Source organism: Trichomycterus rosablanca, chromosome 12 (assembly GCF_030014385.1).
Source record: "Trichomycterus rosablanca isolate fTriRos1 chromosome 12, fTriRos1.hap1, whole genome shotgun sequence".
NCBI lineage: Eukaryota > Metazoa > Chordata > Actinopteri > Siluriformes > Trichomycteridae > Trichomycterus > Trichomycterus rosablanca.
In genome coordinates this window covers 39,041,613-39,065,316 of record NC_085999.1, presented here as the reverse complement: position 1 = coordinate 39,065,316, position 23,704 = coordinate 39,041,613, and the positions used below count along the sequence as shown (strand labels likewise).

General features: G+C 44.1%; 1 protein-coding gene across 1 annotated transcript in view; it reads right to left on the bottom strand.

The window, feature by feature from the left end:
• Positions 1–3,343: 3,343 nt before the first annotated feature.
• Positions 3,344–23,704, bottom strand: part of hibch (3-hydroxyisobutyryl-CoA hydrolase) — a 30,024-nt gene continuing 9,663 nt past the window's right edge. Inside the window, exons 7-14 of the mRNA XM_063006411.1 lie at positions 17,044–17,122; positions 9,564–9,709; positions 8,682–8,768; positions 7,566–7,624; positions 7,028–7,109; positions 4,652–4,771; positions 3,852–3,885; positions 3,344–3,759 (exon numbers count right to left, since the gene is read on the bottom strand). Coding sequence (XP_062862481.1) covers positions 3,644–3,759; positions 3,852–3,885; positions 4,652–4,771; positions 7,028–7,109; positions 7,566–7,624; positions 8,682–8,768; positions 9,564–9,709; positions 17,044–17,122 — 723 coding nt within the window. The 3' untranslated portion in view covers positions 3,344–3,643. The remainder of the gene's footprint in view (positions 3,760–3,851; positions 3,886–4,651; positions 4,772–7,027; positions 7,110–7,565; positions 7,625–8,681; positions 8,769–9,563; positions 9,710–17,043; positions 17,123–23,704) is intronic.

Genomic DNA, 23,704 nt, shown 5'->3' with positions numbered 1-23,704 from the left:
AATTAGGTTTGAAAACACACCTGAGCAATCAATTAGCACTGAATCTTATTTAAGTGACTCCAAGAAGCAGAGTTAGTATCATTTGACTGCTTAAATGAAAGGGATACTCTAGGGTTGCTCAATAATTTTTGTAAGAAGCAATATCATCATGCCAAAAAGCAAAGAAATCAGTCTGGACCTCAGACAGAAGATAGTGGACCTTCATCTTCAGGAGGAAGGATATACTGCCATTTCTAAGCGTTTCATGGTTTCTAGAACAGCTGTGCATTGCATCATCGCAAAGCACAAAGAAACAAAGTCTGTTAAAAATAAACCTGGCCGTGGTCGAAAACACAAGTTTTCCAAAACTTTGCAGCGAAAAATAATCAGAGATGTCAACAAGAATCCCCGGACCTCTGCAAAGATGATTGTTGCTGAGCTGGCTTCCTCTGGACTTGATGTTTCACGCAAGACTGTTGTGAGCGCTCTTCATTGTGGTGGACTTTGTGGTCAGCAAAAACCCTGTTGCTCTCACAGCGGCACACCAAAGCCCGACTAACCTTTGCCAGAGACAATCTGAAACATAAGGGTGAGTTTTGGAAGTCTGATGAAACCAAACTTGAGCTGTTTGGGCATATGGATGCTGCTTTTGTTTGGCGTAGGAAAGGGCGAGGCCTTCAACCCTAAAAATACTGTCCCCACAGTGAAGCATGCTGGTGGAAGCATAATGCTGTGAGGCTGTTTTGCTGCTTCAGGGACAGGAAACCTTGTTCGGGTGCATGGGACCATGAAAAAAGAAGATTATGTGGATATTTTGAAGAATAACATCAAGACATGTGCTGCCAGTCTAGGGTTAGGTCATTGCTGAGTCTTCCAACAAGACAATGACCCGAAGCATACATCAAAGTTAGTAAAAAACTTTTTGAAAGACACCAAAATCAAGGTTCTGGAGTGGCCCTCTCAGAGCCCTGATCTCAATCCTATCGAGAATCTGTGGAGGGAGCTCAAGGTTCGGGTCCATGCTCGGAGACCAAGCAATTTGCATGATCTTGAACAATTTGCCAAGGAAGAATGGGCTAAAATCCCTCAGGAGACATGTGCCAACTTAGTTAGAAACTACCAGAGGAGGTTGTTGTCAGTTTTGGATCAGAAAGGCTACACTATTGACTATTAGTTGTCAGAGGGCTAATAATTTTGACCATTGCATTTTTTGCTTTTTTTCTGTTTCAGTTCAGCAAACCAATAAAAATGTTCATTTGACCTTATGCAGATGTTGTCTTTGTTCTTGTGGACGCACACAAACTATAACCACTTAAGGTTATGGCCCATGTCATTGGAAGAATAAGGGTTTTATTTGATTTCATAAGGGGGGCTAATAATTTTGACCTTAACTGTATATATATTTTTTTTTGCTATTCGGCTGCTCCCTGGTCCTCATTCAGTCTGGGCTCGGGACTGGTACTGAGAGCGCACTCCTGGTGGCCTGTATCAATCATCTCCGATTGGCTAATAGCACCGCTGAGATTCAAACCCTGAATTCTCAGATCTAAGCAGTAGTGGGTGTACTTTAGTGCCACCCGAGCACCCTAGCTTGAGTAAAGCAGTAATGTGTTTATATTATACACTGATTAGCCAAAACTGTCCATTTTGGCAACGTGGCAGTGGTGGGGCTTGAACCGGTGACCTTCTGATTGCCAGTCCAGTACCTTAACCTCTAGGCGACATCTTTCCTACACATTAAACTCATCAAATAACGTCGTATTAACCTTGCTTTGTTTACAGGGGCGGAGTCAAACCGGAGCAGGACAGGGCCTTCCTCAAACTGTTTTTGTCAAAATGTTCGGCTGAACTTAATAATTAAGAGGGGTGTTCACATACTTTTGCTCACAACATGGACGTGGAGCTCAAAACGTCTTTTATTACTGTTTTTACTGTTTGTTTCTCATTAGCCGTAAAGAAGCGGCCCACCATCGTTAGATTAGTGGATCTCTCGTCCGCCAGAGGAAACGTCTCGGCGTCTCTGGAGACGTCTTCGCTAGCGAGCGTTCCGGAAACTAAGATCTCACAGAGCTAACTGTGGGAAGTGTGTTTTTAATCAGAAATAAGAATCATTCCCATAATTGTACAGTGGAACCTCGATTTAACAGACCGTCATTTAACAGATTTCTGATTTAATGGACAAAATATGGAAAAGCGAACGTCCGGTCCGATGTGTAAACTTCAGTAGTTCAGTAATCGTCCACTAGGCAGTGCTCATCTCTCTGTTTACATGATTTTGTTGGGAGGCTCACTCTGTTCTCGCCCTTTTCTCTGGTTTTTTTTCTTAATTTTTGCAGGTTCTAGTGCTTAATTTTGCACCAGCGCTGCTTCAGACTCAGAATAATAGAAACCCTGAGTCCCCACTATACTCTAATACTCCTCCACCACACACGGTCAATGAAATTTCTCCCCAGTAGTACAGAACACCAGTTTTAATATTTATTTACAGCTTTTACATCACATATTTATACTCTATTTATGTTGTTTATTTTACTCTGTGTGCATGTTTAGCACTTTTGTGCACCTTAGTTCTTCACACCCCCTGGAAAAAAAAAAACAATCGCATTCTACAGACCAGTGCTCCCCCCTTTTAGTCCGTTAAATCAAGGTTCCTCTGTATTTATAAATTCTTCCATAAATCTTTTTCTCCCAATTTATTCATATCCAATTCCCCTGCTTGTCTCCATAGGGCGTACTGAGTCACGCACTGCTCTCCATTAATCGCCGTCTCTGTACTCCACACATGCAGTAATGAAGACGAGGACGGACTAAACTCGGCTCCCAGGAGTCGTGGGTCACCGACACTAAACGCTGCACCGCCACCGTTCTGTCCCTCTTTAACAAGTTTATGTGATGTAGGGAAGATGTAGCCTAGAGGTTAAGGAACTGGACTAGTAATCAGAAGATCGCCGGTTCAAGCCCCACCACTGCCAGGTTGCCCTCAATTGCTTAAATTGTGTACCGTCACAGTACTGTAAGTCGCCTTGGATAAAAGCATCTCTATATGGACCAGAGGGGACCCGAGTTTAGTCCGTCCTCGCCTTCATTTCTGCATGTGTGGGTGGGTTAGTATTCTTAGCACCCAAACTGGTTCCTTCTATGCACAGAGACGGTGAATAACGGAGAGCAGTGCGTGACGGGACTCGGACACGGCGTGCATTAGGTACGGCCATCAACCAGAAGGCAACCTGGGGAACTGCATATGAATAAATTGGATACGACTAAACTGGGAGGAAATTTTTGTACCTCTTTTTACGATGTTTTAGTTTTATTTGTTGTGCTTATCGTCACAGAAACAAACATTAATGCAGAAAGTGAAGAAGTCTGGCGTGTCACACATCGTTTATTCCAGGATACAAAGCGTGCCGTGTTCGTTCTGATCAAACCCTGGATGTTGAACTGGGTTGTGGAGAAAAATACAGACTCGTGGCGCCTAATAAACATATATTTTTTTTAAGGTGAGCAGATCTGTTCAGCGTCTCAGACGAGGACTTTCGCTGCTATTCTGTTACTCCGGGAGCTCGACATTTATTGCGCGTGTCAGCGATTCCTATTTCGATAAAGAACAAAATACGACTGCTCGGGTTTCTGCCCGAATTAGGGACGAGGGATGCACGGAGGTGGTTTACAGTGTGAGATCTTTGTCTCCCAGTGAGGTGAAACTTTCCTCCAGGGCCTGTTCGGTAACGCCGGCCAGAGTCGAGGGTTTCCACTCAGGACGGTTATCTTTATCGATTATCACTGCGGACAAAACAGTACAGATTAAAAAAACACTTTTATTTTGTAAAGAATGAAGCTAAAGGTTCTGAGTTTTGTAGGTTCACTGATTTTACCTGCTCGTACCCCCTCGTAGAAATCATGTCCTCTCTACAAAACAAGCACAAAACAGCACAGAGTGACGTTTATACACCTAGTCAAAGCTCCTCTAGGTTTTTGGTTCACCTGGTAAACTCTCTTAGTAACCAAAGACCAAGACTAACCAAATCCAGAATAGGATTCTGAAAATTCTAATTCATTTCTATTTCTAATCAGTTCTGTAGAGCTCAGGGTTCTGTGCAGGACACTGGAGCTTTTCTTCATGTCTTTATAGAGTTCCACTGAGGGCTGTGAGCGGGTCGGAGGAGGCGTGAGCAGCAGTATACCCACCTCAACCAATCAGGGATCCACCAGCAGCGGAACAGAAATATAATGGAAAAAAAGGAGTGTCGCAATACTTTTGTCCATGTTTTATAACAAATGTTCCTACTGCTCTCAGAATGAATATACATATAAATAAAAAAATGTAAACATGGGACACCAAATTAATGCCAGTGGTTTTAGAATGGGGTGTCAAACAAGCTCATGGTCAGGTGTCTACATACTTTTGGATGTATGTATAAAATTCCTGCAACTGCTGCAATTACGCCCTCTGCTGGCTGATCGATGGTGCTGCACAGAGACGGGGGATAATGGAGATCTGTGCGCAGGTGAAACGAAGCGGTCAGTGCTGCACACATGTCGGAGGGGCCGTGGCTCTTTTCGGTCAGCAGCAGAGATGAAAAACAATCAGGAAATCGAATAAAATTCTGAAGAAAATAGGGGGAGTAAGAAGACGCCATGTGATCATTAAGCTGAAGAGGTAGGAGCTACGTACCATACAGGCCTGGCTGAGCCGGTACTCCATCACCAGAACGTCCTGCAGACTCAGTTTGGCTCCGAGCTGCAGCTGCCTGAAGGTCAGTTTCAGCGAGGTCGGCGACATCTTCATCAGAGTCTGAAACCGAACACCAGAGAAAAGATGTGATGGGCGGCACGATGGTGCCTTATGAAAATAAAAGCCTGGGTGGAGTTTGCATGTTCTCCCTGTGTGTGTGGGTTTCCTCCAGGTGCTCCGGTTTCCATCCCACAGCACAAATACATACCGTCAGGACAATCTCAGCTACTAGAACGCCGGTTATTCAACCTCTGTGATGACCCACTACAGAACCCTCCTGTCCTAACTACAGCGTACATTTTGTTCATTCACTTTGTACCAGACAGAGAAGGTGTGGGTGGTGCACAGCTTTAGGTCCACTCAGGTTCCCGTAAAGCATGTGTGTCAAACTCAAGAGATTAAAAGACGTACGATTGTCTTAAAATACACCGTAAGATCGTACATAAACTGCATCTCCCACAATGCATGCCAATCCTGCCACTAGATACTAGATAACTGAGGCGGTTTTCCAACAAGTGATGTTGAGAAATATTTACAAATAATCCCAAAATGTACAAGAAGAGAAAATTGAAGCAGAAGGAGAAAATTTAATGAAAGATGTGAAAGTAAAAACAGGTTTGTGCTTCATGAAGAGAAGCCGGTACGTCTCTGGTGTTATGAGGCCGTGTCTGTGGTAAAGGAGAACAATATAAATGTAGATATACCTTATAAATATACAGAATAAATTTGGCATTTTTACACCAAACACAGAATTTATCCTCCAAGAAAAACAACAAATTGTCCAAGAATTAAAAGGCGACTTCAATCACGGCAGGATACGTTACAACCGGCCCTTTGAGGGCCACCATAATGCAGACGTGGCCCTCAATGAAAATGAGTTTGAAACCCCTGCCTTAGAGCTTCCAAAAATGCATCCATAGTCCAAGTGACTAATCACAAATCAACTGCAAATCTGATGAGAACGAACTGCAGCTGAAAATGAACGAACGTTTGTGTACCGGAGTCGTTTGGGGACGACAAAAGTGGGAAACCGCGTTTATTACCACGTTTGCTAAAGAAAGACAGAGTCTGGATATAAAACTTATATTTTTTAAATAATTTTTTCTGCATTTTCTGCCTTTAATTGTGCCTGCTAAGGGTGCCCAGCTTATACAAACCACCAAAATATGTCGTATATTCTTTAATTTGCCACTTGACATTTACTCGGTACCAGAGACGGGGACTCGAGTCCGAGTCGCAAGTAAGTCGCACACACAGCGACTTCAGACTCGACTCGGACTCGTTTCAAATGACTCTGACTCGACTCATGACTCGCAAAAAAATGACTTGTGTAAAACAAAAGTCAGCAACATTAGTTACGTGTGATAATTATATATATATCTGATCCGACATCATTCTGATCGTGTCATTTTCTGCTCTTTAATAATAATCATAATAATAATAATAATAATAATAATAATAATAATACTCGCTCCGGCCGTCTTAACCCACAACACACACAATGTGTAAATGTTCCAGCCAGCTTCCGGTGTAGTGATGAAGCGTCGCTCCCTACTTAAAATGGTGGAATACCCTACGTAGTGCACTTCACAGTAACAGATAATGTGAATGGAACGCTCCTACAGAATCGGTGCTGATGGTTGTAAGACGCTTTCTGAACCAATCAGAGCTTCTGATTGTAATTGTTAGTAAGAAATGCCGTTATTTGCATTTATTCAGTTTGCGTCACACAGATGACGTGGTAATGAAACGCTCGATCGGCTTTCTAACGACTTCCTGTTTTACTTCACGACCGGGAAAAGTTTGGAGGTTTTTAATTATAAGCACATTTACAAAATAACGGATTCTGTTCCTAATGGGACGCACGCTTATAAATGTAATAGCATCTGGAAGAACAGAAGCTCAGATAAGCAGCGGTTATGATTGTTTTTGCTGTGTTTGGGATTTTGGCCGCTGTGCCGTGATTTGCAATGAAAACAAAACGTCAGTTTAAGCTTTTTAACTGGAACCTGGGAAAGTAAAGGCACGAAGTAAAACGGCTAAATACACTCGCTAATCTGTTGTTGTTTTTATCTGAACTTACAGATTATTTCTTTATTTCTACGCTACATTTACAATATATGTTTTGTGTCGATTATAATGACTCGTGACTCGACTCGGACTCGTATTTTGTGACTTGTGAACATCTCTGCTCGGTACCGGCCATCACCACCACATTTCACTTTTTAAGTTTTCACTGTTTTTTGTCGTTCTTGTATTTATTGTGTTGCACCCTGATCCTGACAGTAAAGCCTCCTGAACTTGAAGTTGAACTACCTCGGCTTGCTTCTTTGCAAAAGCCGACCCATCCTGTTGCAGGTTCTTCATGATCTCCTCCACGCTGCTGCCGTCAAACAGCCTGGACGGACACAAAACCATTAACCATTAGGTCAAGAAACCAGGAAGCACATCAGAAATACAGAGTGGGTAGAATCACTTAGTTCTGAGATGCTCCAAGCACTAAACTTTCCGTCATTAGTGTGTACTGGTCATACTGAATAATATCAGATCGTTAAACAGATGATCCTGGATACAGGACACACAGAACACCCAGATCACCCTCGTTAATTCATATTTTTTGGGCTTAATTTCAGCCAGTCAATTCTGAAACCTGGTGGTGAATTACGCTACGGATCCAGGGTTCGAATCTCAGCTGTGCTATCACCCGTTAGGGTGTCTGCACGGACATGATTGGCTAATGTCCGAGGAAGGTGCGCTCTCGGTGCAGGTCCCAACCTGGTAATAGTGCCTGTAGTTTTGGAATGGAAAGTCCACATTAGAAGAAAAGTGTTAAATCTAGACGATGATACGTCACCCATCGATGGCTTCTGTGTGCTGCTGCAGGACGAACGGCTTCTCCACATCCAGAGAACTCTGGGATTATAAAGAAATCAAACCGGTTATACTGAGATAAAAGTACCACAACACACACAAAATATCTCAGCTTCTTAATATCAGGGATCTACACCGATCAGCCATAACATTAAAACCACCTCCTTGTTTCTACACTCACTGTCCATGTTATCAGCTCCACTTACCATATAGGAGCACTTTGTAGTTCTACAATTACTGACTGTAGTCCATCTGTTTCTCTTTCATGCTGTTCTTCAATGGTCAGGACCCCCACAGAGCAGGTATTATTTAGGTGCTGGATGATTCTCAGCACTGCAGTGACACTGACATGGTGGTGGTGTGTTAGTGTGTGCTGTGCTGGAATGAGTGGAGTTTTTAAACACCTCACCGTCACTGCTGGACTGAGAATCGTCCACCGACCAAAAAATATCCAGCCGACAGCGCCCCGTGGGCAGCGTCCTGTGACCACTGATGAAGGTCTAGAAGATGAGCGACTCAAACAGCAGCAATAGATGAGCGATCGTCTCCGACTTTACATCTACAAGGTGGACCGACTAGGTAGGAGTGTCTAATAGAGTGGACAGCGAGTGGACACGGTGTTTAAAAACTCCAGCAGCGCTGCTGTGTCTGATCCACTCATACCAGCACAGTGTATGCTGTGTCACTGCAGTGCTGAGAATCATCCACCACCTAAATAATACCTGCTCTGTGGGGGTCCTGACCATTGAAGAACAGGGTGAAAGAGAAACAGATAGAGTACAGTCAGTAATTGTAGAACTACAAAGTGCTTCCATATGGTAAGTGGAGCTGATAACATGGACAGTGGGTGTAGAAACAAGGAGGTGGTTTTAATGTTATGCCACACCCTTATCAGAACCGATGAGTTCGAAATAGGACTTTAACCTAATCTAGTTTATTTGTCGCATACGGAGTCATACACAGTTCAACTGGTCGGTCACATTAGACTAAATATAGGTTTATATTAAAAACAGAAATTGTAAAATAGAAACTAAGAATTTGAATGTAATTCCGCCTCCTGTGCACGAGTCTGAAGAGCAGACGGAGCTCCAGCACTCACCTGCTCCTGATAAGAGTCGAGCACTTGGGCCACGACGCCGGCCGAGGGAGATTTCAGCTCCGTTAGGTCCTTCTGAAGAGCCGCGATCTGTGAGCACAGACACACAAGTATATGGACACCTTCCTCTGAGCTTTGTGTACCTAACATCCGACACTAGCAACACCCTAGTAACCACCTGAAGTGAAGGTGCAGAATTCATCTTGTCAACACACTAACACCCAAAAAAACCCTGACAGTCCTCTTGCAACATTAAAACAAGATCAGGGAACCGACAAGACGAAATAAAAACCTTTATTTAACATTTAAAACTTTACCCCGACTGACAGGACCACTGGCTCCACCACAGACAGTTAAAAATGTCCAGAATGAGTAAAAATAAACAAAGGTTTTAAATCATTATGATTTCTTTCAATGTGATTCAACTACTTGGGAAACAATAACAACCCCCTATCAACCAACTGGAATACCACAGCAACCACCCTAGCAAACCACCACAAATTAAACTGCTTGTGTTTAAGTCTGTTATGTGTGTGTATGTATGCTGTGATTATTTTTATCCCTCTCCGTGTACTCTGGGTCTCCCACTAGCTGCCCGTCCTTGGCCAGCTCGTAGGCCGTGCCCCGCACAGCGCTCTTTCTCTTCAGGTGCCAAGACATCAGCACTGGCAGCGGCACCCTGGGCTCATGGACCGGGTCTGGTGCCAGAATCCAACTTCTCCCGCTGCTCACCGTGCTGACTGGCGTGAGAGGAGCTGACTCAGCAGATCGACCCGCTTCTACCCTCATACGTCCTTCAGGAAGTTACCGAAAGCCTCAATAACAAACCCGCCTGTTTATAAACTTTCTACCGACGTGATGTCTGTAGTCAGTGTAGAGCGATACCTTCTCGGACTGGACGAAGTGCGTGGCGACCCCGGATCTTTGCACATCTCGACCCTTGAGGCGAAACCCCGTCAGGGCCAGGAAGAGTCCCAGCTTGCCCCGGAGCCTCGGCAGGAAGTGGCCGCCTCCAACGTCGGGAAACAACCCTGTAACGGTCAGACAAGACAGCAAGAGCTGAAAGCAGATTTAGATAGTGGTCCTAATGTTTTGACTCATCATTGTACACACTATATGATCAAAAGTATTTGGGCGGCCAGGTGGCACAACGGGATATTTCGCTAGCGCACCAACGCCGAGATTCTGAACTCGGCGTTGCCACCGGTCAAGCTGGGCGCCATCTGGCCGGCACAACTGGCAGTGCCTGCAGCAGATACTAATTGGCCACCTATGTGTGGGTGTGTGGGTCTTCATACGCTGTGTAAGTACCCTGATCGGTGGAAGAGCCGCCTGTGCAGAATGCAGGGGCGAGAAGAGGAGGGCGTGTACACGTGTCTGAAAGAGGCGAACAGTGCCGGACGTTTCATTTTAAAAACAAATGGGATTAAAACAAGAGTACTTCTCACAAGACTTTAAAGTATGCCTGTGGGAATTTGTGACATCATTTGTATGGCTGACAGTGTTTCACGAAAGCCTTAGTAGGTGTTCCGGTTCATCCCAGAGCTGTTGAGTGAGGCTGAGATCAGGGCTCTGTGCATGACACCGAGCATTTCTTTATGTCTTTATAAGGCTTATTTTGTGCACAAAGGGCCTTCCCTAAACTGTTGCAGCAAAGCTAGTTATAAAAACTAGTGTGGCTGAAACACATGAATTAAAAAATTAGAAGGTATGTCCTAATACTTTTGTCCATGTGGTGTTTTTTTTTTAAAACGCATTTTGATACAATAACTTCTTGTTAATCGGAAGGTTAAGGGTTCAAATCCTGGCTCTGCAAAGCAGCCACTGTTGGGCCCTTGAGCAAGATCCCTAAACCGTATGGTTTCAGCGGTGCAGAATAATGTCTGAGCTTTCAAACAGGCTGGAGACGCCAAGGGAAAAGAAGTGGTTTATGTATGACATATGAAAAAAAAACTTTGTTGTTGTTTATTTGTTGTTGTTTACTTGAAAGAATATTAAAAAAAAAAGGTCTGTACCTTCCTCACAAGTTCATTTTAATTTTATGTTATGGTTTAATTCTAGATTAGACAGGTTTAAACAAACTGGAGCTCTAGAATCTAAGATCTGTCATTTTATAAACGTTCCTGAACCCCTGACAGCGCTGATTCCTTCGAGGTCTTGTCAGCGTAACGTAACGAACACAAAGCTGTGAGACGGTCCGAATCCGCCGGGTGTTTGTTCTCTACATAAACAGGACGCCAGATCTCTCTCCCACCAGCTCTGGACTCGATCCAGACCGGCCGACGCCCAAAGTGGACAAGAGTCGCATCCAAAAATTTAAATTCACTTCCTCCCACGAGGAAACTTGTGGTCAGTGAAGAGCAGGAAAAGAAATAAATACAATAAAAAGACCAAATGAACCGGAACTGGAAGCGAGCTCTATAGAGACACGGGGGGGTCTGTCTCCCGAGAAGAGGGCGTGTCTAAATTCTTAGCTCCCTACTGAGGCGCCTTAATTCTGAGTGATGATCTGACTGAGTAATGAGGGAGCGTAATTATACGGTGTATTTAAAGGTGTAATTATACCAGTGTGGGTTTATTTGTGAATTGGGGCGTCAGGAACAGTTTAAGCGTTTTCGGTACACGGAGGGAGACGTTAGCCGGCGTGCTAGCGGCGGTTCGAACAGCCTGATGCTAACTGTGTTAGCTTAGTAAGCTAAATCTGCGGTGACGTAATCGGCGTAAGTAGTGCGTCTAAATAATCTGCCTTATGACTCCAGGTCTTATCCTCTCTACTGAGGCAGCGGATCAGGTAGGTAGTAGGGAGCAGACACATTGTAAGTCTTGTGCAAAGTGAATTCTATTTAAGCTATAAAATATGTATGGCTTTGGAATGGGGTGTCCAACAAGCTTAAAATCAGGTGTCCCAATACTTTTGAACTCCAAAGGGCTACTGTTTAGTAGTTTGGTAGCTTCCGTGCATACAAAAATATTGGCTTAAATGAGCAATGATCAGAATGAATGTGTCCCGGAATCTCATATATGCTTGGTCGTGATGTGTTATACCCCCCTTCCCGTCCGCCCACACACACACACACACACACACACACACACACACACACACACACACACACACAGTGTGAAATACCAGAGCAGACAGCAGACTAGACCCGTTGTATCAGGATTAGTCTAACTGACCTGATTCCAGCCTGCAAATGCTGCACTGTTAATCCAGATTAATCACACCAAGGTGGGGTGTGTTTAGGGTTTGGTGTTTTAAACAGGCCTCTCATCTGCCCACATTTCCATTGGTTTAAAGACAAATAATAACATTATACACCAATCAGGCATAACATTAAAACCACCTCCTTGTTTCCATACTCACTGTCCATGTTATCAGCTTCACTTACCATACAGAAGCACTTTGTAGTTCTACAATTACTGACTGTAGTCCATCTGTTTCTCTTCACCCTGTTCTTCAATGGTCAGGACCCCCACAGGACCCCCACAGAGCAGGTATTATTTAGGTGGTGGATCATTCTCAGCACTGCAGTGACACTGACATGGTGGTGGTGTGTTAGTGTGTGTTGTGCTGGTATGAGTGGATCGGACACAGCAGCGCTGCTGGAGTTTTTAAACACCGTGTCCACTCACTGTCCACTCTATTACACACTCCTACCTAGTCGGTCCACCTTGTAGATGTAAAGTCAGAGACGATCGCTCATCTATCGCTGCTGTTTGAGTCGCTCATCTTCTAGACCTTCATCAGTGGTGACAGGACGCTGCCCACGGGGCGCTGTTGGCTGGATGTTATTGGTCGGTGGACGATTCTCAGTCCAGCAGTGACAGTGAGGTGTTTAAAAACTCCAGCAGCGCTGCTGTGTCTGATCCACTCATACCAGCACAACACACACTAACACACCACCACCATGTCAGTGTCACTGCAGTGCTGAGAATCATCCACCACCTAAATAATACCTGCTCTGTGGGGTTCCTGCGGGGGTCCTGACCATTGAAGAACAGCAAAGTCTTGTGAGAAGCTTCTCAGAGGAGCGACTGTTGCTCTAGCTGAAAAGCTGCTGAAATGTGACGTCCGACAAGCTCATGGTCAGGTGTCCAAATACTTTTGGCCATGTAGTGTTCATTGCGAGGATTTTTCACCCTGCTTCCAAACCTTCAGTCTTAGGATGAGCAGCAGCAGCAGATGAGTAACACACACACACACACACACACACACACACACACACACACACAGCCACCCAGGGACGTAGGTGCACGCGTTGTGGATGTGATAATGGGCTGAGCTGAACAGTAGCACGACTTCCTGCCACTCTGAACGTTCCTCAGGGAGTTCTCACACACTTAACTCACTCAGACCGGCTGAATAGCGGCGTTTTCAGCTCCTGGAACATGATTTTCTCTCATTCAAGGTTACACAAGTGTTACTGAGGAACACAGAGACACACGGAGAGAAAGGATGCCACATGAAGGCCGACCAGGGTTTGTTGAAGAATTAGAAACCGAGCTTCTTTGGTTCCAGTTGGGAATGCACGTTCCTGGTTTGGAACCTGTTTATTTTTGGTGAATGTGTGCCCAAAAGGTTCAAAATTAGGTTCGTGAACTGGTACAGAACCCATTCCACATTTTATAGATATAAAAGCTGATAATTCTGCTTGGAAGACTTGAAGATGCTTGTAAAAGAGGAAGAGGACGGCCAGCAACAAGGTGGATGGATACAAATAGAGGAACAATGAATGAGCCATTAAGAAGCCTGAAGACCTAAACAGAAGACAAGATGTTCTGGAGAAACACTGTCCACAAGTCAGAACTGGCATGATGGTACTTACACTCTACTTCTACTACTAATAAAAGCAATAATAATAGTAATAATAAAATATTAAACAATAATAACAACAGTAATAAAAATAATATTAATATTAATAATAAAACTAAAATTAATAATAATTAAAATAACAAAATAAAAACAACAATATTAATAACAAATTAAAACTAATAATAAAATAAGAACAATAGTTAAAATAATAGAACACTAATAATAACAGAAAAAAAAAATAGAATATCAAGAATAAAATAATAAAATAAATTAATAAAAATAATAAGTTAACTTTAGGGCTGCCACTAACGACTATTTTTCTATTGATTAATCTATAGACTACTTTATCGATTAGTTGATTAATCTAAGCGATTCCTTTTTTTCTTTTTAATTAAAATGTCATTCGGAATCTCATTTAAGCTTCTTTTATTTTAACAACAAACTGTACGGCATAATAATATAACACAGAACTAAATGTCATATGATCACATTCTCAGGTGCTCCATATTAAACAGAGTGCAGCTCGTGTTCATGCTGTTCTGTACACACAGCAACGTGCTTCACCTTATAGCAGAGATCAAATAGTTATATGTAGCCGCGTCTCATTAAGTCCAGCGTACGGTAACGACAGAACGATCCCCGATCCTAACCTCCACATTCACTCAACACTTACTGCACATTCTAAACCATGTAAACACGGTGCTGAGTGTTACGCTGTTACCGGCGCATTCACACGAGAAGCTTTTTGTGCTCCGAGCCCGACGCAGTAAAGTGCGCGGCGGTCTGACTGAACTCGCTAAGAAATGCGCTATTCCAAGATCTCCAGGATTAAGAAGCGTAATGAAACGATATAGACGTGCAGCACGGCGCCGGTGCTGCTGTGGTACCATCAAAGCTTTACACAGTGAACAAACCAGCGTTTAGTTCTGTACCAGGTTTAAGTATCACCAAACTTTGGATGATTTGGGTCGTGGAGAACTTTGATCTGTTATTTGAAAGCTCTACAATCGTCCTCTGACGGCTGCAGACGGTGTTTTTTAAGACGGAGCTTAATGCCGGCGACCGGTGACCGGAGCAGATACGACTGAGGTCCTGCACACGGCGAGTAGTGCTGAGGGAATCATATGAACGCTTATATGAACGGAGACGTTGTAGAAATTTAAAAGGATAATTTATAAACATAGTTTTAAACACGATGCATCGACTTAAAATATGTGCGTCGACGTCATCGACTAGGTCGACCAATCGCGGCAGCCCTAATGGCACTTACAACTACTACTACTAATAAAAGTTATAATAACAATAATAATAAAATATTAACAAATAATAATAATAATATTAATAATAAAATAACACAATAAATTAAAAATAATAATAATTAAAATAACACAAAATAATACAATAAAATAAAACAATAAAAATAACAAATTAAAATTAATAAAAGAATATTAATAATAAAATAATAATAAAAACAGTAAAAATAAATTTATAAAAATAATAAGTTAACATAATTACAAATTAAATATAATAATACAATTTAAAAAATAGCATAATAAAAAATTACAAATAATATAATAGCATAATAATAACAAATGAATAATAATTATAATAATAAAAATAATAATATTGGCTGCAGTGAACAAATCTTACAGGATTTAAATCCCAGTAGGAATGTTTCCAACATCTTGAGCATGCTGTGTAAGATCAACACCTCAGTTTAACCTCGTTCAGGTCCCGATTCTGATCTGATCAGTGCACCATTACACAACCGTCAACAAACCCATCAAACGAGATGAGATACCATCTCAACCCAGGTACAGGACAGTCTGCACTGAAGCGTGAGATCAGTAATATTCAGTTCCAGATGCTGAACAGCTGGAACAGGGTTTCCTATTAGCAACAACATTCGATGAGCCACGGAACGGACACGTGTGAGGGCTATGGGTTCGTGTCCCAGAACTCCTGTGTTATCTTACAGGAAGATGAATCTACTGGTGAGTGGATGGGCTGGCATTCCTTTCATGGGCAGACGGGGCACGGGGCTACGTGTTTGTTTTAGCGTGCCATGCTCTCTTACAGCAGGGTGCTGACAGGAAGGCGGCACCACCGGAGTGTTTCCACATAAAACTGAGATGAAACATAAACAGCACCGTCAGGGGTGGAGAGGCCGGACCGTAGAGGCCCGTCTGAGCCGTACTAACGTGGCAAACTAATCGTTTATCACCAGTCCTGACTGGCAGACCAGCGGCAGGTTTGCAACGAAGAAATCTGAACTGTTGTTATTTGAGTCAGGCCAAGATATTTCGGCTGCTCCCGCATTTAGGCGTCACCACTTTGGATCTGGTCCTCATACCAGACCTGGCACAGTTTTTACAGTTCCTGACGCGAATACTCCTCTTTCTATCCGGGCTTGGGACCTGCACTGAGAGCGCACTGACAAGGGTTCGACCACCCCCACCTCAGACATAACCAATCATGCCCAGGCAATCACCCAACCGAACCCTGGATCCCCCAGATCTCAGGAGTCGAGGGCTAACATATTTGTTTAGAGCAAACAAGCTTTAAAAAGTGTAAAATATTTGACTGATAATATTGGTGGTTTATTTAAATACAGTTCTCTAGTTTATGTATCTTATTTTATGTACTTTATTTTAGTTTAAAAACAAGAACGTGGGTTCATGAAACTTCCCTGCTTTAATTAAAGACCAGATTTAATCTTAATTATTCTGATTAAAGAGCTACACAGCCACAACAGTCAATTCCAGGATAAATAAACACAGGTTTGCTATTGAAATGCTAAAATGCAAACTCGGTCTTCCAGTTCCGCAGCTCACTAGTCGCCGTGCCGTAATTTCCCCACAATGCAAAGGTGGTTCTAATTAAAAACGGAATTAAATGAGTTTAGAATCCGTTTCGCTCCGCCGTGTCTGTACTACGCTTTTGACTACATCATATAAACAGTTTGTCTCACTGGCGGCACTTTGAAATGGCACTTTGAAGTTCAATCAGACTGAACTTTGAGCTCAGCGGCAAGCTGTAAAAATCGAGCCTCAAAGCTGTGAATCTGTCAAAAACGCAATCAAGTTGTTCAGTGAACGTAAAAGTCGTATTTCTAATATCTAAATAAATGTGCAGAAATGTGTGTGAGCAAATGACAGATTCTTGGTTTTACTACATTTTACAAAATGTACAATGTTCTACGGAAACTAGGTTTGCAAATACGTAAATAATATAGCATGTGTAAGAGTCTAAATTGTCGGGTAGTCGTTCTTAAAACTCTTGGTTCGCTTGGGTTGGACAAAATCAGACTTCTTTATGTGAGTTCTAATTAAAAAATTCCAACAGAATCTGGCAACCCAGCATTATAAACATAATCTAGGAATATAGATCTTCATATAAAAACCCTAATAAAACCTGAGCTCCAGGGTTCAGCTGGAATATGTATTTTACTTCATGATAAATATATTCCAGATCGTCCTGCCTCTGGTTGTGATGTTCTGATATGTCGTCTGGACCCATGCATTATTAATGCTCTGGACAGCAGACACTTACCGATGGCCGTCTCGGGCATGGCGAACAGCGTCCTCTCCGTAGCCACTCGAAACCGCCCATGGACGGACAGTCCAACACCCTGGAGAGAGAGAGAGAGAGAGAGAGAGAGAGAGGGTGAGGACGAGTGATAGAGAGAGAGAATCGATAACGTGAGGTTCATGATGGTACAGACCCAGCAGATGGAGAGATTTAGGAAAGCAACAGGACCCACGCCGAGCCCCCCGGAGGAGCGTCGAATTATCCGAGAAATCAATAACAAACATGAAGAATTTAGAACCAGAAAATGAAAGCCTGACCTGCCATTACACTTGACTAAAAATGATAAAAGCTAGACATGTGATAAAAGTGCACTTTTAAACAGCACATGGGGCTAAAATATACAGTATTACCTTGTAACTCAGAAGGCTGCCGGTTCAAGCCCCACCACTGCCAGGTTGCCACTGTTGGGCCCCTGAGCAAGGCCCTTAACCCTTAACTGCTTAGATTGTATACTGTCACAGTACTGCATGATGCATTAGATAAATGCGTCTGCTAAATGCTGAAATTATACACGCCGATCAGCCATAACATTAAAACCACCTCCTTGTTTCTACACTCACTGTCCATTTTATCAGCTCCACTTACCATATAGAAGCACTTTGTAGTTCTACAATTACTGACTGTAGTCCATCTGTTTCTCTACATGCTCTTTTAACCTGCTTTCCTGCTGTTCTTCAATGGTCAGGACCCCCACAGGACCACCACAGAGCAGGTATTATTTAGGTGGTGGATGATTCTCAGCACTGCAGTGACACTGACATGGTGGTCGTGTGTTAGTGTGTGTTGTGCTGGTATGAGTGGATCAGACACAGCAGCGCTGCTGGAGGTTTTAAACACCTCACCGTCACTGCTGGACTGAGAATCGTCCACCAACCAAAAACATCCAGCCAACAGCGCCCCGTGAGCAGCGTCCTGTGACCACCGATGAAGGTCTAGAAGACGACCGACTCAAACAGCAGCAATAGATGAGCGATCGTCTCTGACTTTACATCTACAAGGTGGACCGACTAGGTAGGAGTGTCTAATAGAGTGGACAGTGAGTGGACACGGTGTTTAAAAACTCCAGCAGCGCTGCTGTGTCTGATCTACTCATACCAGCACAACACACACTAACACACCACCACCATGTCAGTGTCACTGCAGTGCTGAGAATCATCCACCACCTAAATAATACCTGCTCTGTGGGGGTCCTGACCATTGAAGAACAGAGTGAAAGCAGGTTAAAAAGGCATGTAGAGAAACAGATGGACTACAGTCAGTAATTGTAGAACTACAAAGTGCTTCTATATGGTAAGAGGAGCTGATAACATGGACAGTGAGTGTAGAAACAAGGAGGTGGTTTTAATGTCTCAGAGGGACACAGCAGGTTATTTGATTAGTGCCCCGTTAGGTGCCGTGGAAAGGTCAGGGTGTCTTGTTAGCCTCTCCGTCTCCCTCACAGTCATAAATACAGTTGACCGAAATAGAACGGGCGCTCAGGAGAGACACGCCAGGGACTCCGGAGGCCGCTGTGACTGGAGCTCGTTATTTACAAGCGTTTTTCACGGCGTCAGGTGATTTGTAGTTCGGAGACGCGAGGCGACGGAGAGGATCCACGTAAAGACACAAACCGTGACTCGTCTCGACAGGGCGGCGAACAACAAGCTGGATTTCTGAAACGTCGATGAAGGAAAATGCTAAGAAAGCGTCTTTCCATCAGCTGTCGGGGCACAGTGGATGAAACGCTCAGCTTACGTTTGTATAAATGCACTGTGACAAGTCATAAGTCGAGATAAAGTCCTGCAAAACAATCTTTTTAGAGCGTCCAATTGCCCGATTGTGTCATTCTTCCTCTCCACCAATGCCGATCCCTGCCCTGACTGAGGAGAACGAAGCTAATCCACGCCCCCTCCGACACGTGGGCGGCAGCCGTATGCATCTTATCACCTACACTTAGACGAGTGCAGTGCAGCTCAGCGTTGTGTACGGAGAGACACACCCTGACAGCACTCTTTTCTCATCTCTGTGCAGGCGGCATCAATCAGCCAGCAGAGGTCGCAATTGCACCAGTCATGGGAGAGAGACCCCATCCGACTTAGTCCCGCCCATATCTGAACGACAGGCCAATCAGTGTTCACGTGGCCGCTCATCCTTAGCCGGTAGGCAGAGCCGAGACTCGATACGATGTATTCCAGATCCCAGCTCTGGTTCCAGAGTGTGTTTTTAACCGCTGCGCCACCTGAGCGGCCCTGGTTTAAGGTCTTAATGCAAAATAGAACACACCACCAGGTGAACATGAGGAAGCAAAAACCATGTTCAAATTGTCATTTCATTTATTAAAGAATAAAGTAAAATACATCAAGATCAGGGTTTTTCAAACCTTCTCAATGAAATGAAATTGGCAATCTGGTTCCACTGTGGTTTACAAGATGTAACGTAAAGCCTGCGCATGTACAAGTTCATTTCGTGATTGTGCCTGTTAAAATTTGTTTTAACAGAAGTCCCACAGGTACAGTACTGTACATTTACATTTTTGGCATTTAGCAGGCGCCTTTATCCAAAGCGACTTACAGTACTGTGACAGTATACAATCTGAGGGTTAAGGGTCTTGCTCAAGGGCCCAACAGTGGCAACCTGGCAGTGGAGGGGCTTGAACCAGCAACCTTCTGAATACTAGTCCAGTACCTTAACCACTAGGCTACAGCTTGACCTGTACGACAAGACACATGGAAGGACTCAGAAGACGAGGACCGAGAATAAGCTGGATTGACAATACAGTATACCAACATTTTTTGGGCGCCCCCTAGCTGGGCACGATCGGCAGTGCAGACGGTGCCGCAGACAAAATCGGCCACTAGTCTGCTGGGTGGGAAAAGACAGGACTAAAAAGTGGGCGGGGTCTCGGACGCTACGTAAGGACCCTGGTTACTAGGCCGAGGCGCCTGTACAGAAGTGGAGGAACGTGGAGATCGGCGCGTGACTCTCCGTGCGCGAGACCGACCTCACGCGCCGATCCACCGAAGTACGGGCGAATAAGAAGGGGTCAGTGCGTGCACCCTCATCAATTAATCCTCCTCATACACCATCAGGATCTCCAGCTGAGGAAGTGGAACCAGCTATGACTAAACTGGGAGAAAAACGGAGAGAAATGAATCCACCTTGGCGCCTGCTCCTATATTCGTGTGATTATTTCAGCCATCAAAGGCATCCCGGCGGTCAGACGGACGGGATCGCAGCACCGGGTCGTCTCCTGGACGTACGTTCACCAAAACACCGTCCGTCTCACGCCAGTCTCTCACTCTGATGTGAAAGATCCCAGACTGTTTTTTATTAATCGTTCTTTTTCTGGAGCCGAAAAGCATTTCAACAATCCTGGAAACGTTCGCATGAACGAGACGGATCAAAGTCACGCAACCGGATTCCGCTCGAGCGTCCACGTGAGCGTTCGTGCTAAACGTCCATCATTTCACGCCAATTAATCTTTTTGTGTTTTTTAAAGTCGATCAATGAGGTTCAATCACGCAACCTGAAGAATCTGAACATTTATAAATGGTACATAAATATATTTCTCTAAATGTTTAAGTATAAATAAAGACATATTATAAAACACTACTTATAAACAAGTTAAAAATACAAACAAGCCCCAAAAGCTTATATATATATATTTAAAATATTTTCTTTATGCATTTTCTCCTTTTTTCTCCCCTTTTTTTAGTGCGTCCAATTGCCCATTAGCATCACACACGCGTGCAGCAGCCGTATGCATCTTGTCACCTACACTTAGACGAGTGCAGTGCAGCTCAGCGTTATGTACGGAGAGACACACCCTGAGAGCACTCTTTTCCCATCTCTGTGCAGGCGCCATCAATCAGCCAGCAGAGGTCGTAATTGCACCATAAGAGAGAGAGACCCCATCCGGCTTAGTCCCGCCCATATCTGAACAACAGGCCAATCGTTGTTCATGTGGCCGCTCAGCCTTAGCCGGTAGGCAGAGCTGAGATTCGATACGATGTATTCCAGATCCAGCTCCGGTTCCAGAGTGTGTTTTTAACCGCTGCGCCACCTGAGCGACCCCGAAACCTGATTTAATCCCTGTATTTAAATCTGCACTTCAAGTTCTAACATACGCTGTGGACAAAAAGTAGTAAAAAGTGGACAAAAGTATGTAGACACCCCTTCTAAACCCAGAAATGACATGCTTCCAACTTTGCAGCAATAGTTTACGGACGGTCCTTTCCTGTTCAAGCACAGAGCCCTGACTTCAGTCCCATTTAACAACTCTGTGATGAAGCGGAACGTCAACTGATCAATCAGTGCTCAGACACACAAATGCTGTCATCCTTTGACAGAATGGGCACAAATTCCCACACACAGATGTACTTCAAAGTCTTGTGAGAAGCTTCTAGGTGGAAAGATCGCACACAGGTTGTTTTGGAAATGGGACGTCCGACAAGCATATGGTCGGGCGTCCGAATACTTTTGGCCATATAGCGTATGTGGACGCTCTTTCTTATTATCAGGTTACCTCAGTGCGCAAACCCAAGTCCATAGAGATACTGAATTAGAACAATAATCACAGCCAGACAAATGCGCTTTGGACTAAATGGGCACAAACCCCCATACCCCAATTCCGAAATCTTATAAAAAGCATTGACAGAAGAGTAGAGACTGTTAAAGCTGTGAAGCGAGGACCAACTCCAAACAAACGTATCTAGCTTACGGTCAGGAGTCTGTATACTTCTGATCATTCATACATTCATTCACTGTCTGCTTTACCAGGGCTTTATCCTGGTCAGGGTCACAGTGGGTCCGATTCACTGAGTGAAAGGCAGGAAACACCTCGGGCAGGTCGCCAGTCCATCACAAGACAAACACACACACACACACACAGTTAACCTGAGGAAACCCGGAGCGCCCAGAGGAAACCCACACAGACACGGGGAGAACATGCAAACTCCACACAGAAAGGACCCGGACCGCTCCACCTGGGAATCGAACCCAGGACCTTCTCGCTGTACGGCGACGGTGCTACCCACCGAGCCACCGTGCCGCATGTACCTCTGACCCTGTATATTTATTACAGAAATAGCCATGGGTGTAAGATTAGGGGTGTAAATAAGGGGTGAGCCCACCCTGACCCCAACCGCCAAGCGTCTCAGTGCCCATGTTTTCAGGATTTAACTGGTAAAGGATACTGGGAGGAATCTGGTTCCACGGATTTTTCACTGCTGGGCTTATTGAGCTGTTTTTGAAATCCGAGTCGTGTGTGTGTGTGTGTGTGTGTGTGTGGCTGCAGGAGCTTCTGAGGACGAGCACTAATGCATCCTTTTCCTAATTTATCTAAGGAGGCTCGTCCAGCATCGCTGAACAAACACAGGAGAAGCGAGGATGGAAACTCTGGGGCGTTCCAGAAACCAGTCGAACTGCATCAGTCACCTAAAGAACATCTAACGGACCTCATGCGGACCTGCGGACGGAGAAGAACCTCAGAGGAACCGAATTCAACCCTGAGCTCAAGGTTCAAGCAGAAAAAAACACCAGACAGCAACATGTCCTGCTGATGTCATCATGTGTGGCCAATCAGAGGCCTCAGGATGTCTAATTCATAACAGACCGAGATGGTTTAATATTGGAGAGTCGATGCTGCCCCCTGCTGGCGCATCCGCACAGCACAGGTCGAATCTCAGAAAAGTTAGGAATCATCTCGGGGACGTTTTAGATCCCACAAACTCATCAGACATTATTCAGCTTCCTAAATGGAGGATAAATCACTGCAGTTTGGCCTCCTGAGTGGCGCCATGCTTCAGTCTACCATGCCTCCGGAAACCAGCAAAAAGAAATAACATTAATAATCATAAAAAAAGGCTTTTAAAGATTTGTCCCGGAAAATGGGTACACAGCCGAGGCCTCAATAAATTCCAGGAAAGCCTGACCCACTGCAACCCTGACCAGAATAAACCGTGAAGGTAAAAGTACAATCTAACCCAAATGCAAAATAAAAATAATCTTTTTAAATCTATCTGTCTGTCTGTCTGTCTATCTGTATGTCTGTCTATCTATCTATCTATCTATCTATCTATCTATCTATCTATCTATCTGTCTGTCTGTCTGTCTGTCTGTCTGTCTGTCTGTCTGTCTGTCTGTCTGTCTGTCTTGTCTGTCCGACTGTCTGTCTATCTATCCGTCTATCTATCTATCTGTATGTCTGTCTGTCTGTCTATCTATCTATCTATCTGTCTGTCTGTCTGTCTGTCTGTCTGTCTGTCTTGTCCGTCCGACTGTCTGTCTATCTATCCGTCTATCTATCTATCTGTATGTCTATCTATCTATCTATCTGTCTGTCTTGTCTGTCTGTCTGTCTGTCTATCTATCCGTCTATCTATCTATCTGTATGTCTGTCTATCTATCTGTCTGTCTGTCTGTCTGTCTGTCTGTCTGTCCGTCTATCTATCTATCTGTATGTCTGTCTATCTATGTCTGTCTCTATCTATCTGTCTATCTATCTGTCTGTCTGTCTGTGTCTGTCTGTCTGTCTATCTATCTGTCTGTCTTGTCTGTCTGTCTGTCTCTATCTATCTGGCTATCTATCTCTGTCTGTCTCTATCTATCTGTCCTGTCTGTCCTGTCTGTCTGTCTGTCTGTC